The sequence below is a fragment of the Pocillopora verrucosa genome, chromosome 9, assembly GCF_036669915.1.
Source record: "Pocillopora verrucosa isolate sample1 chromosome 9, ASM3666991v2, whole genome shotgun sequence".
Classification (NCBI taxonomy): domain Eukaryota; kingdom Metazoa; phylum Cnidaria; class Anthozoa; order Scleractinia; family Pocilloporidae; genus Pocillopora; species Pocillopora verrucosa.
This window is the reverse complement of record NC_089320.1, coordinates 713,837-730,448: the sequence shown is the minus strand read 5'-3', so window position 1 is coordinate 730,448 and position 16,612 is coordinate 713,837. Positions and strand designations below refer to the sequence as shown.

The 16,612-nt window shown below is 37.3% G+C and overlaps 1 protein-coding gene across 1 annotated transcript; it reads right to left on the bottom strand.

The window, feature by feature from the left end:
* Positions 1–1,225: 1,225 nt before the first annotated feature.
* On the bottom strand, positions 1,226–16,129 carry LOC131788662 (coatomer subunit beta'-like). The gene is made up of 29 exons (XM_059105743.2): positions 16,043–16,129; positions 15,814–15,834; positions 14,949–15,102; positions 13,816–13,865; positions 13,544–13,588; positions 13,221–13,302; positions 12,353–12,501; positions 12,083–12,136; positions 11,778–11,870; positions 11,183–11,282; positions 10,853–10,995; positions 10,517–10,616; positions 9,814–9,913; positions 9,601–9,711; positions 9,068–9,153; positions 8,491–8,597; positions 7,738–7,881; positions 7,307–7,437; positions 6,724–6,871; positions 6,271–6,377; positions 5,818–5,881; positions 5,276–5,490; positions 4,384–4,476; positions 3,622–3,745; positions 3,431–3,487; positions 3,105–3,176; positions 2,368–2,583; positions 2,180–2,233; positions 1,226–1,660 (listed from the first exon to the last, which is right to left on the bottom strand). The coding sequence occupies exons 1-29, from the start codon at positions 16,043–16,045 to the stop codon at positions 1,595–1,597; spliced, it is 2,889 nt and encodes a 962-aa protein (XP_058961726.1). The 5' UTR covers positions 16,046–16,129; the 3' UTR covers positions 1,226–1,594.
* Between the last annotated feature and the right edge of the window lie 483 nt (positions 16,130–16,612).

Below are 16,612 nucleotides of genomic sequence, written 5' to 3'. Positions count from 1 at the left end.
ATAGTGCACTATCTGTGGAGAACCTTTTAGCGAGAGAAAGCAAACAAGGACAGGCACGGAAGCGGATATGTGGAATGTCCCTTTATGGCTGCAGCAGGGTAACTGAAGCGTTTGTGCCCTAAGAGAAAGGCTACACGGGAATGTTTTTCCCCTTCTCCCGAGGTCAAACTTTTCAATACCCTTAATTTTTTCATGAATTTTGACAGATTCAAACTCCATTTTCCAAAATTACAATTTAAAATGGTAGTCCTTTCACAAGTAACCCATGCATCCCATTTGAAGAATAAGAACGATATAAGTAAATCGAATTTAGCGAGGGATAGTTCAGTGGTTGTTTTTCTTGTCCATTCTTTTGATTCGACATTCAACTTGGGGTGTTGGTTCCTTGGGGGGGAGGGGAGGGGTTTGAGATTAGGGTTAGAAAACCATCCGAACTAAGACATAAACCAACAATTAACTCAACCCATGATTGGCGGATCACAGCAATAAATGGCAGTTGAGTGCTCTCGCCACTAGCGCTATTTCTTCTCCTCTGATGTTACTACGGGATTATACTGTAACATGAGACCCTCAAACGCCTCTTTACAATTCCCAAAAACACATTCCCCTGTCCTTTCATGAGCGTCAACTCTTGAAATCCCTCTCATTTGAAGCCTGACAAGTGAACACCTATAGGGCGGACTATCCCGTAAAAAGCCGGAACAGGGTGACCACCTATCCCAAGACACAGGGAAGAATAGATGATTATGTAATCATGTTTTGCGCCCCTGTTACCGACCTCTTCATTCTTTGTAATGCACTCATTACAAATAATTAATACAAGATGCATGTTTTTCTGTTGAACACAGTATAACAAAAGATCATGGTTGGAACAGTTGAACAAAAAGCGTATTTACGGGGCTTACCCACCGTTCGGAGAAGAAGCAATCAAGTCCACGAACACGCGAAGAGGCAACTTATTACTAGAATACTAAAAATGGAAAGGTTGGGTCTTGTCACAAGACTGGTGTATCTAAAAACGCACAAGTGAAATAACCTATAATGCAATAAATAATTATTCTTACACTAAAGAAACGTCTCTTGAATGACTCAACCGCTCATCCTAAGTTATCTAACGTTTTCTCACGGTAGCAAGTCTCTTCATTTCGCATTTCCCGCCCAATGACAATGGTAGTTGCATTCAAAACCAGCTTTAAAAAGTTATACTCGATAAAAAAAAGTCATACTCAATAAAACAACAATTTTAATTCTGTATTTTATCGACTATAGTTTCTCTTTGTCATTACCATAAACACTGAAGGGAATCGAACCGCTTTCACTGGTTAAAACAAATTGACGTTGGTATTTCATACTTTGTTCACCTAGAGTTTATGGGCATTTCATGTCTCTGTCAATCTCTAACGTATGGTAGAAATTACGTGAAAACAACCCACTGAAAACGAACCACCACTTAACAATACAGTTTATCGCATCGGCGTCAGTTTCCGACAATTTTAAAGAAAAAAATTTTTTTTTCAATCTACCACTACACGGAAAATAAAGTGCAATTCCATTTTTTTCCCTCAAGGAACAAACCCCGAGTAATATGAATTTGTTAATCAGCTAGAAAATCATCGTCATCGTCATTTAAAAGGTCATCATCATCTATATTGAGGTCGTCCTGCGAACAGAACAGAAATATGCAACTGTTACAGAGGACTGCAAAATTTAACTTACCAGGAGTAAAAAGTTACTATGAAAAATGTTTAAAGGGGGAGAAATAATAGACTTTGTTTTGAAAAATGAAAATAGCATGAAAGTACCGCCGGTGACTTTTGCATCAAATATTCAACAAGAAAGCACCTCGTACTGGACATAAATTGCTTTAAATAAAAGACATTGCCGTACGTTCGTGAGTATAAGGAAAAGGTTTGTGTTAAAATACGAAAAAGGAATAACATACTGAGACAAAAACTACCAGATAAAAAAATTGTCCCAAAATCAATGCTTTAAAAGGATCTAACTGAAATTTTTATCTCAATTTCAAAGTCAGCAATCGGTTGTAAGCTACAGTAGTGGTTACAATAGCAACAGTTGTAGCCATTAAAATTTGGCACATCACAAAGACTTTGTTCGTTACGTGTCTGACGGAATTGAGATAAGGATCAATAAAACAATAGTAACATTTTGGGAAACTTACGTCTTCGTCATCGTCCTGACCACCGAAGTCGAAATCGTCGAGTTCGTCTTCGTCCTGTAATGCAAGGTACAGCAGGATTTTTTTCAACTGTTAATACAAAAGAAACGGACTGGGCATTAACCGAACAGGAGAGAGGGAAAGAGAAAGAATGGAAATCACAAAGGAACAACAACAGTAACCTCTCTCACCTTATCATCCTCGACTGCAGGTTTCGTATCGGCAGCAGGACTTTTCACGGGTTCTTTTTCTGCCGCTGGAGGTCTAGCCGCTGGCGGTCTGTCCGCAGGCGCAGGAGGCGGTGAAGAGTGAGTTGCGGCTGACGATCTGGAAGCCAATGAGGGAGGTGACGGCTCGATTGGCTGGGATGCAGAAGGTTCACCGAAAGACAAACTTTCTACCGAAGCCTGAAATAAAACCACGTAAATATCTAATGCAAATGACTAAGACAACGAAGGTTTGAAATCGGGACATTAAACCGAGGATTTACACAGTAAGGAGTTCCGCCATGTTTTGTACACCTTGGCATATTAACCTTTTACACCACAAAATTAACACTCTCCACACTGTTCCCTTTACATTTCTTATGTTACCGACTAGGAGAATTGTTTGACAATCAGGAGCTTTTTGAACTGGTGATAATTTCCTTTACTATTCGTTTCAAGGGTGACACTGTAAGAGGAAATTAGAATCCAGTCACCCTTAGGGCAAGGGGTTAAGCTTAACGTCTGCAGGTTTGTTGGTTGTAATTGCTATTAATTTTCTTTCATTTCATTTTCTTCTTGGCTATTCTTAACTCTTCGGTATTGACCCACCATGACAATCTATCACTTAAGGGTCCCCTTTAAAAGATCGTCAGTTTTTTAAGACTCAAAAAAGCAAAGTAACATGACAACAATTTAAACCACAAGCTGAAAAAATATCTCACGAGAATTGAGTCCAAGCTTCCATCTTCCTTGGCTGCTTTCATTTCTTCAAACACATCACGCTCAGAGTTACTCTATAAATGAAAAAAAATTGCCACACAAATCAAGGTCCCATATTTGCCAGTGTCAACAGAGAGGTAAGCACTGTAAAGTCAAACCTTGTAGGAACGGATTCCCGAAACTATAAAAAGCAAGATGCGGAGAAGTTGACACTTTTACAGCTGTCATTGGATGACAATAAGGTTGCGAAGATGCGCCTAAAGGGCAATGTAAGAATACAAAGAGCCATTTACCAAAGTAAGTCTGTACACCACGCAAATAATCTTACCGGAACATGCTTATACTGGGCAGCAGGTTTCATTTGCACTCTTTCCCGCTTCAGAAACTGGAAAAAATGAGTACAGAGACATTTTTTTCAGAAACTTGAACATTTTCAACAGCAAGCAGAAAATAGACGTTGACAAAAAACAATAACCTAATTAAGAACATCTGGAAATTGAGAAAAGTCCTTAATCTGACCTGCTCCGCTTGCAAAGCTTCTTGAAATTCGGGGAACAGATTCTCATATTCGGAAGGATCTGCCAGAGAATCAGCAGCCTTTTTATTGACTTTCGCTAAATCTTCTTTCCACAATTGGACAATCCTTAAAACAGAACAAAATGGTAGATATACAGTTAAAGAGTTGTAATATTCCCTTGAGCTGAAAAAAATTATTAACTACTCTTCACGGTCCACTACATGGAGAAATCAGATGAAACAAAACTTCTTGTATCATCTCGTCCCACTAAAGATAAATAACCGAATAAATATATAAATCAAATATCATGTTGTCATAAATATATCTGTTGAAACTTGATTCACTTCCTTCGCCATCAACATCGACTAGAAAGGCGACAAGCTTCACTTGTGATTACTTTCTGCACTTTTTGTAGTTAGGAGTTTATGTGATGGAATCGAGCCACTTCAGTTGACTTGCTCCATTCACAAGTGCACCCTTAACAATGGGGATGTTCAGTTGTATCGGGGATTTCTGAAGCAAAACAAGAAAGCTACATTGCATCGAAACAATTTTGTGATATTTTTACTATGCATGCAATTGATGTCAAGCAATTATATATGGTCATGTTTAATACGCGTACGTAAAGTAAACAGACTTAATGGAAACTTCCAAGCAGTACTGTAGTTCCAACTGTTTCTCTTTTGTTTGTAGAGAGCCAAAATTCCGTATTTATTTTGGAAAAGTTGAACTCTGCCTATCAAATTAAGGGTGAAGAAACTTACTTTGACACATGGCTTGGTAAGTAAGTACGAGCCATGAACGCTGCCTCTGGATACCGTCCCGTGCTGCATAGCAACTCAATACCTTCTTCCAGCCTGGTGAAATAACAAGGTACATCAGGTAACGGCATAAGTTTTTGGAAGAAGATGAGGAGGATATTTGCAGTAATAAACACAACTTAAGCAGCAGTGAAAAAAATTTTAGACTGTGCGGGAGTTTAACCCATGACGCGTGACCTCTGTGATACCGATGCCGTGCTCTACCAACTGAGCTACTAAGCCAAGTGGAAGCTGGTCACTTTATTGCATCGTACACGAGGACGTGCATGACCTGGCGAATTTTTGATTAGCACACACAGTGAAACCTGCATGACGAAGAGCAGACCTTCCTTCGTTAGTCTACTCGTCGTGTCTTCGAGCCAGATATTTTTCCCGTCAGTAAGTGCAAATTTCGCTCTGACGATGGGCTAAAGCTCGAAACGTCAGCTTTTGAAAATTATCACGGTGGCCAATATATACTATCAACTAAATTGAAAAATCAAATTGTCTTGTAATACCCTCCATCGACGCAGCACCACAGTTTATTCAGTAAGTACGTAATCTCTACTCAAACACTTAAGTTCAGCTAATCAATTTTTTTTTTGTAAATACATGTACTCGACATACATGCACACTGTACGGTTAGAACACGTCATTTCGGGTTCTCTGCTTGGATTTTTTTCAAACCCTCCCGAACACAGAGCTAAAACATTCAAGTCGTAGTTCTGTTCGTCCATGCAGTTCAACAAAACAGACCAATTGGCAACACTAAGGGGAGCGAGCATTCCATCTTCCATTTGACTCATCCTTCCTAATTGTAAACCTGAATAACAGGGTAAAAAGACACGTTATCTACCTTCCGAGAAGGAAATATGCCAAAAAGGCCACGTTGTTCTTGCCCTTGTTAGCAGATGTCTCTGCGAGTCGTAAAATCATGTCAGCATCTCCAGCCGATGTGGCCAGTAATAGCAAGCCTCCGAAATCCTGTGCGTTTATCAGACACTCCTGAGCCAATTGGAACTGACACTTGGAGATGGCCAGCTCTGCCAGCTGCTTCCACTTGTGCTCACTCTGGAAGAAACAAAGAAAAATCAATTCATCGCAATTTACATGTATATCGGACAAAATGTATTAAAACAGAGCGAGTCTCACGGTTATCTTTGCAGTTTGGTGCACTTACACAGAACGAGAATGACTAAATTATTGGTAAAAGATGTGACACTGAAGAAGGAACAAATATTGCCTGATGAAATCTCCTTCCACATACTCTTTTTGTTATGAAGGTTTTTAACTCAATGCATTGGCATCACAAGGAGATGTTGTATTAAATTAACTTCGGAATTGCTTAAAAACTGTACTAAGCCAGGTCAGGACAAAAAAAAAATTTGTAAAGTTTACCTCAGCTTCAGAAGCAATCTCATAAGCAATCTTCAGTTCTGAAAGTTGTATTGCCAGATCAAACCTGATAGAGAGAAACAATATTAAAATCAATCTTCATTATACCCTTCCTTCCCGTCAACTTATGATTGACTGGCACAGTAATTCTCATGGATCTCAAAATTACCTTTATTCATAAAGGCATTCCTAACATCAAATGTTCAACTTAGTCAATAATCTATTAAGTGAAAGGAATACGCTACAGGTGGCACATTTTAAAGTGGTCTAAAGAAGCACCCTGCGTTCTATCCTTAGGGTCCAATGTGATTGGTTACCACCATGTCGCTATGGCTTTCTCTCTTCACCTTCATTTACAATTGCTCTTAATACTCATTGCCATGGAAAATGCATTGCATTTTAAATAAAACAAAATTAAAAGAAAACGAATCAGTGGTTCGATAGAAGAGTAGTCACCTGTGTTCTGGGTCACAGGACACTGCCAGAGCTTGCTGCTTGAAACCTTGTTTCTCTAAAAAGTGAGCCACACGGTTTCGTTGTTCTCGCGGAATGGTGGGAAGAACCTAGATAAAAAAAAATAATAAGAACAGAATTGCTTAGGCCACCACGCCTCCATCCAAAACAGTGACAGAAGAACCACACAGACCTGCATCATGACACAACAGAAAATATCACAATACCTCCAGAATTATTTAGCCTGCATGTTCAGTATAAAAAAGAGGTGGTAAAAGAAGGGGGTGAGAGGATTTGAGAACAAAGCGCAATCATAAGAATCTGTTACAAACGCTTGTGCCTCACACTTAATGAACGCTCCCTCTTCTACCTCCTTGTAAGGCAGCCAAGCAGGCTATACTTTCTCAGAACATCCTGAGTTGGGGGACGCGTTCAATGGCCAGTATGAGACTGTACCTGTTTTGCTGTGTCAAAGTCTTCCCTCATCACGGCTGTCTGGTATTCCAGGACTGACAGGAGCAGGGAGTAACCCACAACATTCATGTCTTTGTCACTTAGATAAAGCCTGTTGTCTTTGGGTATGTAACCAAGGAGGTACATGGTCCTGAGAGGTAAAGATGTAATCACAGAATAAACCACAAGAAGACCCAGGCCCTCACCATTTGCACTGCAGCACTAGCGTTTTTTCCCTCCCATGGAAGTTTGAGACCTGGAGCAAAGCGAGCTAACCAAAGCTCTGCAAGGGGTCTGGCAGTCATTATTTGCACCAGACCCCTTGCAAACCTCTCTCTGGCAAGCTTTGCCAAACAACTCAAACTTCGTCAAGGACAAAGAAACACTTGTGCTACAGCGCTGATAATGATCTGCTTGTAGGCTAAATCAGAAACCTATATGCATGCATGAAACGTTTCAAAACATTTCCTTGTCATGTACAGTATATTGCTTACGAATTGATGATAACGTTAAGTGATCAAACATGTTCAGAAAAAAAATTATCTCTCATTTGCCCTTGGAACATTATACAAAGATATGAACAAACCTGTCTAAGTGGGCAATGGTGACAATTTCACCTCCAACATAGTAATTCAAACGATTCACAGCATTGGTGTAGATGAAACAGTCTCCAACCCAAATACCAGTCTTCACAGTATCCTCTATTTCGCCACAAACCTAAAACAAAAATAGTAAATGGACGGTTCCTACATCAACTGATTTTTAAGTACACAACAATCACATGAATACTGTGCATGTTGAAACATGTTCTCTTCATATGATTTCAGCTGAAAAAAGTAGAACAATACAGAACAAAATGGATGGCTCTTGCATCAGCTGATATTTCAAGTACACGTAACAGTTATATGTTGAGATATCTGTTCTACAAAGGCAATGTAAGCCTGCAGCAAAGCAACAAACAAGCATTTTTAATGCTTCCTTGACATCTCACAATCAAAAACTGAGTGTTAATCTTACATCAAAAGCATCCTCAATGCCATCTTCAGTAATGGACTCTGGATTTTCCTGAGCTTTGGCAACATTCTCAGCAACATACTTCAGAATGAAGAAGGACTCATCTGTGGCTATGCAGCACAGCTCACCACTATCAGCCCAATAAATCTAAAATGAACATGCACAGTGCAGTGAGACATGAAAGTTACATGTATATTCACACTTCCTTGCTGTATCATGAACTTTATGATTATTGACATGAACACGCACAACTGAACCAATAATTTGCACAAAATTAATCACCTGGTGAGCAATAAGACTTAAGTATAAAAGGGGTAAGTTTCTTAAAAAACTGTGGATCTGCACTGATGGGAAGTGGTGGGGGGGGGGGGAGGGGTGGAGGAGGGAGGGGGAAGAATAACAAGATAATTTGGTTCTATCAACTGATTTGATGATATACATTGTACACTGTAAGTTGGCCACTTAAGAGGGATTCTAAAGCTGATGATTTGAGGTTTAGCTCTTTGTCAGAGCAAATAGAGGAATTGAAGGTTGTGTGTGGTTTACATACAGAAAGATGGAGCTACACTATTGGTGGGAACATCATAAAATGAAAACCAAAAGAATAAATAAGTTGAATGCAATTTATAGTCTATGATATCTAGAAGAATATTCATATAATTTAGTTTAAAAGAACAACTTCAGTTCAGTAAAGAAGTAAAGTGTTCCCTGTAGTGCACATCTTTTCTTCTGGACGGTGAAAATTAAACAACTTACATTCTTTGGCTGAATTTCAATCCTACGGACAAGATCTGTGCTCTCCCAGTCAAAGAAAGCTAATCCACCAACTGACTTCACTCCAAGAAGATGACCACCAAATATGTCTGATGTAAAAATTAACAGATTGTGTAAGTTATGAAGGTCATTAATACAAGTGTACAGCTGTATGGGAGAGGACCCTCTGATAGGATTCTGAAAACATGGTTGTCAGAAATGAGCTACAGTAGCACACAAAAGTAAGTGGACAGCCTCTCAAATCAAGATCCTAAATATGTTAAGACTTCAGTAATCAAATAGAATTGTTCGCTTGAAACTGCAGATTGAGATCGTTGGTTCTCAATCCTCTATTACCGATCCTCAATCCTCCATCTTCTATTCTATATCCTTGATTCTCAATAATTGATAATTATTATCAATCCTCAAGCGTTGATTCTCAATTCTGCAATCTCTGATGTTTCACGAGGTCCCACTCCGATCAAGTTTGACTGCACATACATGTACATGTACATTGTGGTGACACAATGAGTTGCTCAGGGAATTTGGGAGGTTCAAACAGAACACATGCTACACTTACTTTCTGCACCAAACTCAGGTTTGAATGACTTCCTTTCTTTAAAATTTTTAAAGATCTTGATTTTGTTTCCATCTCTTATGGCATACCTGAAAATGGAAAAATATGTAAATGTAAATAAAAACAGTATCTTTAAATTCACCCCTTTGGCAACCAATCACTGTATGGTCGAGCCTTCCACAAAGAAGTCAGTTTCTTCCACATCAGGGCAATATGTAAACAGTCTAACTTTAAAATAGAAAAAGCAGTCTTAAGGTTTAGAGTTCACTTAAGTTAAACAAATCTTTTTACCAAAAGCCTGGTAGGTTTCATTGGGCTTCTTTCTTCTTTTAAAGTTAAATAACATCACCCTTAAAAAGGTCACTATAAATGTAGACACACTACATATGCTAAGTGGAATCTACATGTACTGGAACCAGTTGAACAATGTTATTAATGTAACAACTAATTTTAAATTTTCGCACAATCAAGAAACAGAAAATTAATGTCCATAAATTTCATGTCTTATATAAAACAGGCCACAGAACATTACATACTCAGATGAATCAGAAGCCCAAACAAATTCCTGTGCTGATCCAAAACTCTTATTCCTCAGTGCCATTGCTGTGTAAATGATGTACTCTCCATCACCACAAACAACAACAAATCTGCAAAAGAAAATTAATCAATAAACAAAGAGTACAAATTACATTGCCAACATGTTACACTGATCACCTTGGCTTTGGAATTCGACAAATTAAATATTGTACCTTCCATTTGGATTGTGGGACAATGTCTGGGGGAACATCTCACATGGCCCCATGTCTTTGATTGCCAGAGGAAGACGTTCACCATCTTTAACATCATAATCTAAAAAAAAGAAATAATAAAAAGTTTGATCACTCATAAATATTTTACTATGGTTTATAAAGTGTTTGGTTTAAGAATAACCACAGAAAACAAAGTGGTGACATGGATAAACACTTTTTCCAGCATGCAACACCAAAGCATAACAGTTACATGTTTGTAAACAATTTGCTTGAAGCCATTCAGTCTCTCAGTAATATATACTGTATATTTTAAAAGTGTTTTTGCATATGACAGGGTCTGTGTTGAATGATGATATAGTTAACAATTCAACTCCCTAAATTGATTAAGAAGTAACTTCTCCTAAAAACATCCAAACAATATCCTGCAAACAGGTAATAAGAATATTAAACTTATCAGTTACATGTAGAAGTTGTTATCCTGATATAAAACCCAATCGTTGTAACTAATTTACAAGCATATGTGTAGCAACTGGAGGGAAGGATTAACAATTAAGCAATTAACAACAATCTTGGAGGTTGAAGGTTTAATCTAAAATCATTTGTTACAGACCACACTCAAATGCCAGTTCACATTACATGAAAAAAAACTACCACATAATAAAGAGTGCATACAACTGTTCCAAATGCTCATGTTAAAACTTACCAGCCACATTTTTCAGGTTAGCCTGTTGAATTTCACTGTGCTTTGCAAATATGATTTTACCATTGGAATCCATAGACATTGCAGGCTCCTCCCGGCCAAGCTAAAGGTGAAAGAGAATCCACAACTTTGAACCCACACTAACCCCAAATATCTAAATAACAGATTTCTGTACTGTCAGTCATACAACTCTAATAATCTTACCACTGATAATTTGGCATTTGATAAGAAAGTCATTCCCTAATTGATGTTTTTCTTACTCCTCACCAGCTGTCAGTTTTCAGATGTAAATGTACAAGTTTGTATTTATCTTGCCCATCAGTAAAGTAGGATACAAACCTTGATAAGAATGCTTCCTTCATCATATCCAAGTGCAACATTGTTTGAGCCTTTAAGCATAGCCATGCTCCAAACTCTTTCTAGACCATAGTTAAGGGTGCTCTCCAGGCGGTATGTATTGGCTTGCCAAATGCGTACAGTACCTTTGGTAATGATAGGAATTACATTCAATTTACATATACACATCCAAAATCTGATGAATTAGTGTTTAACCACATTGAAAACAGTCAAGTTATCAACACTTCCATTTTTAACAGTAACCATCCATCATCTTACTGACACGCAGAAGAAACAAGATTGTTACATGTGTATATATAAAGCTGAACACACCATCCTCTGAGCCAGTCAAAATGATTGGCAATTCTGGGTGAAAACCAACACAAGAGATGTTCTGAGCATGTCCCTCAAGTGTTTGAACACAAGTTTTATTCTGAAATGCACAAAAAAAAAAATCAGTCACTGCTTTAATCAATATACACTGTAAAACTATCCTCCACAGACAAAAGTAAAGGACAAGAAAAGAAAAACCTTTGCACTACAAGATACATGTTTAGAGAGTCATTAACAAGTATTACATGATAGTGTAATTAACTTAACAGCCATTACTCACAGTGCCATAGGGATGTAGAGAAGTTGAACGAAATAAAAGGAAAGAACTACATGCCTCACATATTGAACTCTTTAACCCAAAAGCATGACCAGCACCTAATTATTCCTTACAGTATAGCTGCTGAACCAAACATTCAGGTCATGCAAATAAAACTGATCTTGATTGTTAAATACATTCCCCTTGTCTGTACCAGAGGTAATGAATAGAGTACAGTATGGAGATTTAAGCATTTTGATGCTAGGATACAATTGTGCATGTAAAAGGTTATGGTAAAACAACCAAGAAAAGAAGAATTAAAGAAAAACAAATATTTACCTGGTAGTCCCATATTTTCACAAGTCTGTCATCAGCACCAGAAATAAGATAGGGCTTCTCTCCTCCATGAAAATAGTCCACACAATTTACCCCCTGATAAGAGAAAATTTACAGTTTGTTAAAACAACAAAAAGCAGAGTTTTTAAAAACGTGATAGACACATATACATGTACATAATTTATGTGTAATAATACAAATTGCAACAATCAGCAGGAGTAAAATTCAAAACACAATTTAAATAATAAAGGAACATAAAAGTAAAATACATACTCTGTAAATATATATTTAATTCTTGCTTACACTACCTTTTCATGACCCTCCAGAGTGAAGTTTGGCGTGTTGGAACCCAGCTGCCATACCTGTGGTAACAAAACAAAGCAAATGTGTTAATAAAGCTGCGTGTACCAGCATAGAAAGGAAACTCTGCTGTCATTAACTTTAACTGCTTGTGTCCTCTTTATGTTAATATCACCCTTTCACAAAGGCAACAACTTGCTGCTATGTCCTCAATCTAATAAAAAATTTGGAGTTTGAAATCACCTCAAAACATTTTGAGCAGCATTCAGTACACCTACCTTGATTGTTCGGTCGAGAGAAGCACTAGCAAACTGGTTATTATCCTTGGGATTGATGACAATCTGCATCACATAATGGGTGTGCCCCTCAAACACTTGACTACATTGCCACTTCTTGTCCCAGTCCCAAAGTTTGATCAACATGTCATCTATGAGAGATAAGAAGCAAGAAGATTATAAGGAAAAAAACCAAAACAAAAACAGGAGCTCTTTTCATCTGTAAACAACCAATAAACATGCATCAAGGGAGGTACATGGATAATACAAGTGAAAAATAATTGAGAAAAGTGTTCAATCCAGGTGTAACCCTTTCACTCCCACAAGTGACCAAGGCAGAATTTCTCCTTACAATATCAAAACAATATCAAGCAGGTAGGTGATGAGAATAGAGAAGAATATAAATTACAGGATCATTAGTTGATCCAATACCAAATTCTCTGAACTAACATCATAAAAATTGTATGGCAGATAGTAAGGAGAATAAATATTATTAATTAGATCTTGGGAGTGAAAGGTTTAATGCAAAGTAAAATAGAGAGGAGAGAATGATCCACTTCCTTCCAAAATGCCTCCATCAACTTTAGGGATTAGATCAAGGAAGAAGGCTAAAAGAAAATCCACTTCAAGAGGGAAAATTAAAGCTCAGCTGGTATGTTTAATCCTTTTAATTCCAAAATCAGAATGATGAGTATTTCTCCACATCCCTTTGTAGGCCTCTCCTGAAAATACAACATTACCATATATCCTATCGAGAAATCCTCTTATTGATTTATTTTTTTTACTCTTCATCTGGCATGAACAAAACATTAGAAAGAGAGTTTACAAGCTGAGCACTGCTGGGGGAACCAAGGGAACTTTTTCTACTCACCACTGCTTGTTAGAACATATGGCTGAGTTGGATGGACAGCAATTGAGCGCAAGTAATCGGAATGAGCTTCAAAGCCATGAACCTGTAAAAAGGATTGCTCTGTTACATGAACAAAAAATTCATTAGAGAAAATTCAAACAGGTAGATGAACAGATACACTCTGTACATACTATACATGTAGGCCACCTTAAATAAATACCATGACATTCTTTGATATGCAGTTTTGGGTGGTAGATTATACAATGTAATTTTTAATGTACATGTATCAACATGCAATCATGTTTTGCTCTGTATTCTGTCTTCTTTTCACTCTGAATTATTACCTTCTCCAGGGTGTTGTAGTTAAAAACTCTCAGCATCATGTCATCCTACAAAAAATAATAGTTGAATCACTGGTTATTGAAAGAAGTACTCAGAAGTACAATATAAGCAAAGAACACAGAATGACACAACATTTGCTTGGAAACAACATAAGGATCATATTTAAAAGTGATTTTAAAAAGATTATAAAAAAAAAACATGGATATAAATAGTACTGTAGAAAATTACTGGAGAGTTCAAAAGCAAAGGAAGCTAAATGAAATTATATACTTACAGATCCAGTCACCACCCAATTTTTTCTTGGGACAAATTTAGAAGTACGCACTGCAAAAAAAAAACAAATAATACATTACAATACACTCGTTATAACTGGGCTACATATTATAGAAGCCTTGAGAAGGTAATTCTTCTGAGCAAATAAAGCTGTATGTTCATTTTTTACAGAAGTATTGAGAAATATATTAAACCCTTCAGGGTGTGAAATTAATTTTTTTTTCAGACAGCTGCTTGGCTCCTAAATTTTTCAAAGTGGTAGCCAATTCAAAAAAACTTGGTCACCATTTTTAAAGACAAACAAAACCTTTTTTTACGCTGCCAGCATTCTAGATAGACCCTCCAAAATTAGTATCGGTAATCACATGATTTCGAGTGCAATTTGGAATATATAAGCATGAGTAAATTTTTTTAAAGACTAACATAATTGTATGAGCCAGTAGGGCAAGTGCAATTTGTGGTCTTTGAAAAAATTAACAACTGCTTATTTGTTCCAAACTGCACAAGAGTTTCACTCGCAAATTTTCAAATTTTGTTGGGACATCCAAGGCTCACATTTGATTGGCTGTTTGTGAGTTTCTTTGATTATTGACCAATCAGAATGTCTGATTTGTTGCTTTCTTTACACTGAATTAACCCTCTTCTGCACTGAATTACATGAACACTGCATTTATCTTAACCAATCAGAACTGAGTAATTTTTCCATGTATATTATTAAGTTAGAAAAAAACATCTTAACATGCTACAAAGTTGACACTAGGATGGATGATATACAACATTCAAGTTCTCCTAAATCCAAGATGGCTTCTACTTATCAATCAAGATGCGTGTGCTACATTTTGGAAACAAACTTAACAAGGAAGTTTGCCACGGATTTATCTTTGGAAATCTTTTTAATTCACTATATATCTAGGTAAGGTTATGATAATAATTTGGCAACTAATTTTCAGGATTTGATTGCCAAAGTGAAAAATTTTGTCAAATCGGTGCCTGTATTACGTGCAATTTCACGCCCTGCCCTTTTTACAGTAATCTACTCAAAAACAGATGTCTATGCAACTTCTAATAAAAATAAGCATAGTCAAAGAGAAGAAAATATTCTGGATTTATATTTACTGTATCAAAAGTTCATACCTGGCAGGTCAGTAACTTCAAATGTCTTGACCAATGTCTGTGACTCAAAATTCCACACATGTACATTACCATTATACAAACTTGCCAGCATCCATGGTTCAGTTGGATGGACATCCACACACTTGACTCGGTCAGACCGAGCAGAGAGCTTACGCTGTAAACAAGAGGATAACTAGTGAGCCCTGTTTATAACCACCATACATTTACAGCATAAGTTACCTGAGGCACAATATAGACACAACAATAAAAACATAACACTATGCAAACACTGTACATGTAAATGTTTTGAAATAGTAGGGTAGCAATTGCTCGAGACATATTACACTAGCACAAACTACAACATAGCATGGCAGAAATCACTTCTACTGGTAAAAACAAAGACCCTGAACATAGATTTCTAATCATGCCAAAAACTAATGAGCAGAATTGCAAACTTTTAAGCTCCATCATATGTCAGGAACCCTCTTAATTAATGCAAACCCTCTTAAAAAGAGAATAGGAGTTTTCTGGTAATCGAAACACTCAATGTTGAAAGCTGAACCCAAGGTGTATTTTCTACATATTTTTATGCCTTATCAATCCTGACAATTTACTGTAAAGCTGTCGAGAACCGACTTGCTCTAAGGAATAAGATCTTATCACATTATTTCTCCAGTTTACCTTAATAAGATCTATTTTAAAAAGGCAAGATGGCAACAGGAGAGCCAGGGAATACGATCAGGGGCCGAAAATTTCAGAAATAAATGACTGCACATTCCCTAGAACTTACTTGGACACTCGCGGATTCATTAAGCTTATGTACCCTACGCAATGACACAGAAATTGAACACAAAACTAAAGATAAAGGGTATTATTTGTCACTTACCTTTACATCTAGTCTCAAAGGCTACAGATTCCATAAAAATGCAAAAGAAATAAAACAAGTCAGTAAAATCAGTAAGGAATTCTAAACGGGTCACTCGGGTTATTAGGAGAGCAACAAAAACACACAAATAGTAGTCACCGTCGACCAAAAAAACTCTAACCAACAAAACAAAACAAAATGAAATGTGTGTAAATATACATCTGTAGGGTTAAATGCAGATGGACTTTACCATAGTTGCCACAAAAATACGATCAGAGTTTCAAGGAAAGACACTTCTAACCGGTCAATATGGCCGACGTGGCACTGAATGTGACCCTCGCTTTCGTGCAATTTTTTCTGAGACCGCTGTACTGATAGAACGTGGACATAAACCCATGCGAAGCTTGCAACAATCTGCAACAGCGAGAAATTTCGCGCGCTCTCACTTTTTTCAGGTGTCAGATGGTAAACCGCAGAGGAATGAAAAAATGATGTGAGGCAGAATAATTAGCATAGTAAGAGCTACTATAACTGAGACCAAAACAATGCAAACGCGGTAGAAACTGATATGTTCATGTTCACCGCGGAGCACGCGCGCGGAGAAGCCTTGAAACTTAATTCGTCACATATTTTCGTCAAAATTAGCGCTTGTGACGTCAAACTTCTTTCACTGCCTTTGAATTTTTGCAAACGTTGTTGCGACGGTTTGGTCGAGTTATGAATTATCTTTTTATGGCGACGAAGAGGAACCAAAGTCAATAGATAATCGTCTTCTGTGGATCCTGAAATAATCAAGTTTATAAAGCTAAACATCTGGAGT

Bases quoted from the DNA above. Each gene is read 5' to 3' on its own strand.
- LOC131788662 (XM_059105743.2), bottom strand. The intron at 15,103-15,813 runs GTAAGTGACAAA...TCTTGTTTACAG, and splicing joins CTTTGAGACTAGATGTAAAG to CGTAAGCTCTCTGCTCGGTC. The intron at 12,137-12,352 runs GTAGGTGTACTG...TTGTTACCACAG, and splicing joins CTCTCGACCGAACAATCAAG to GTATGGCAGCTGGGTTCCAA.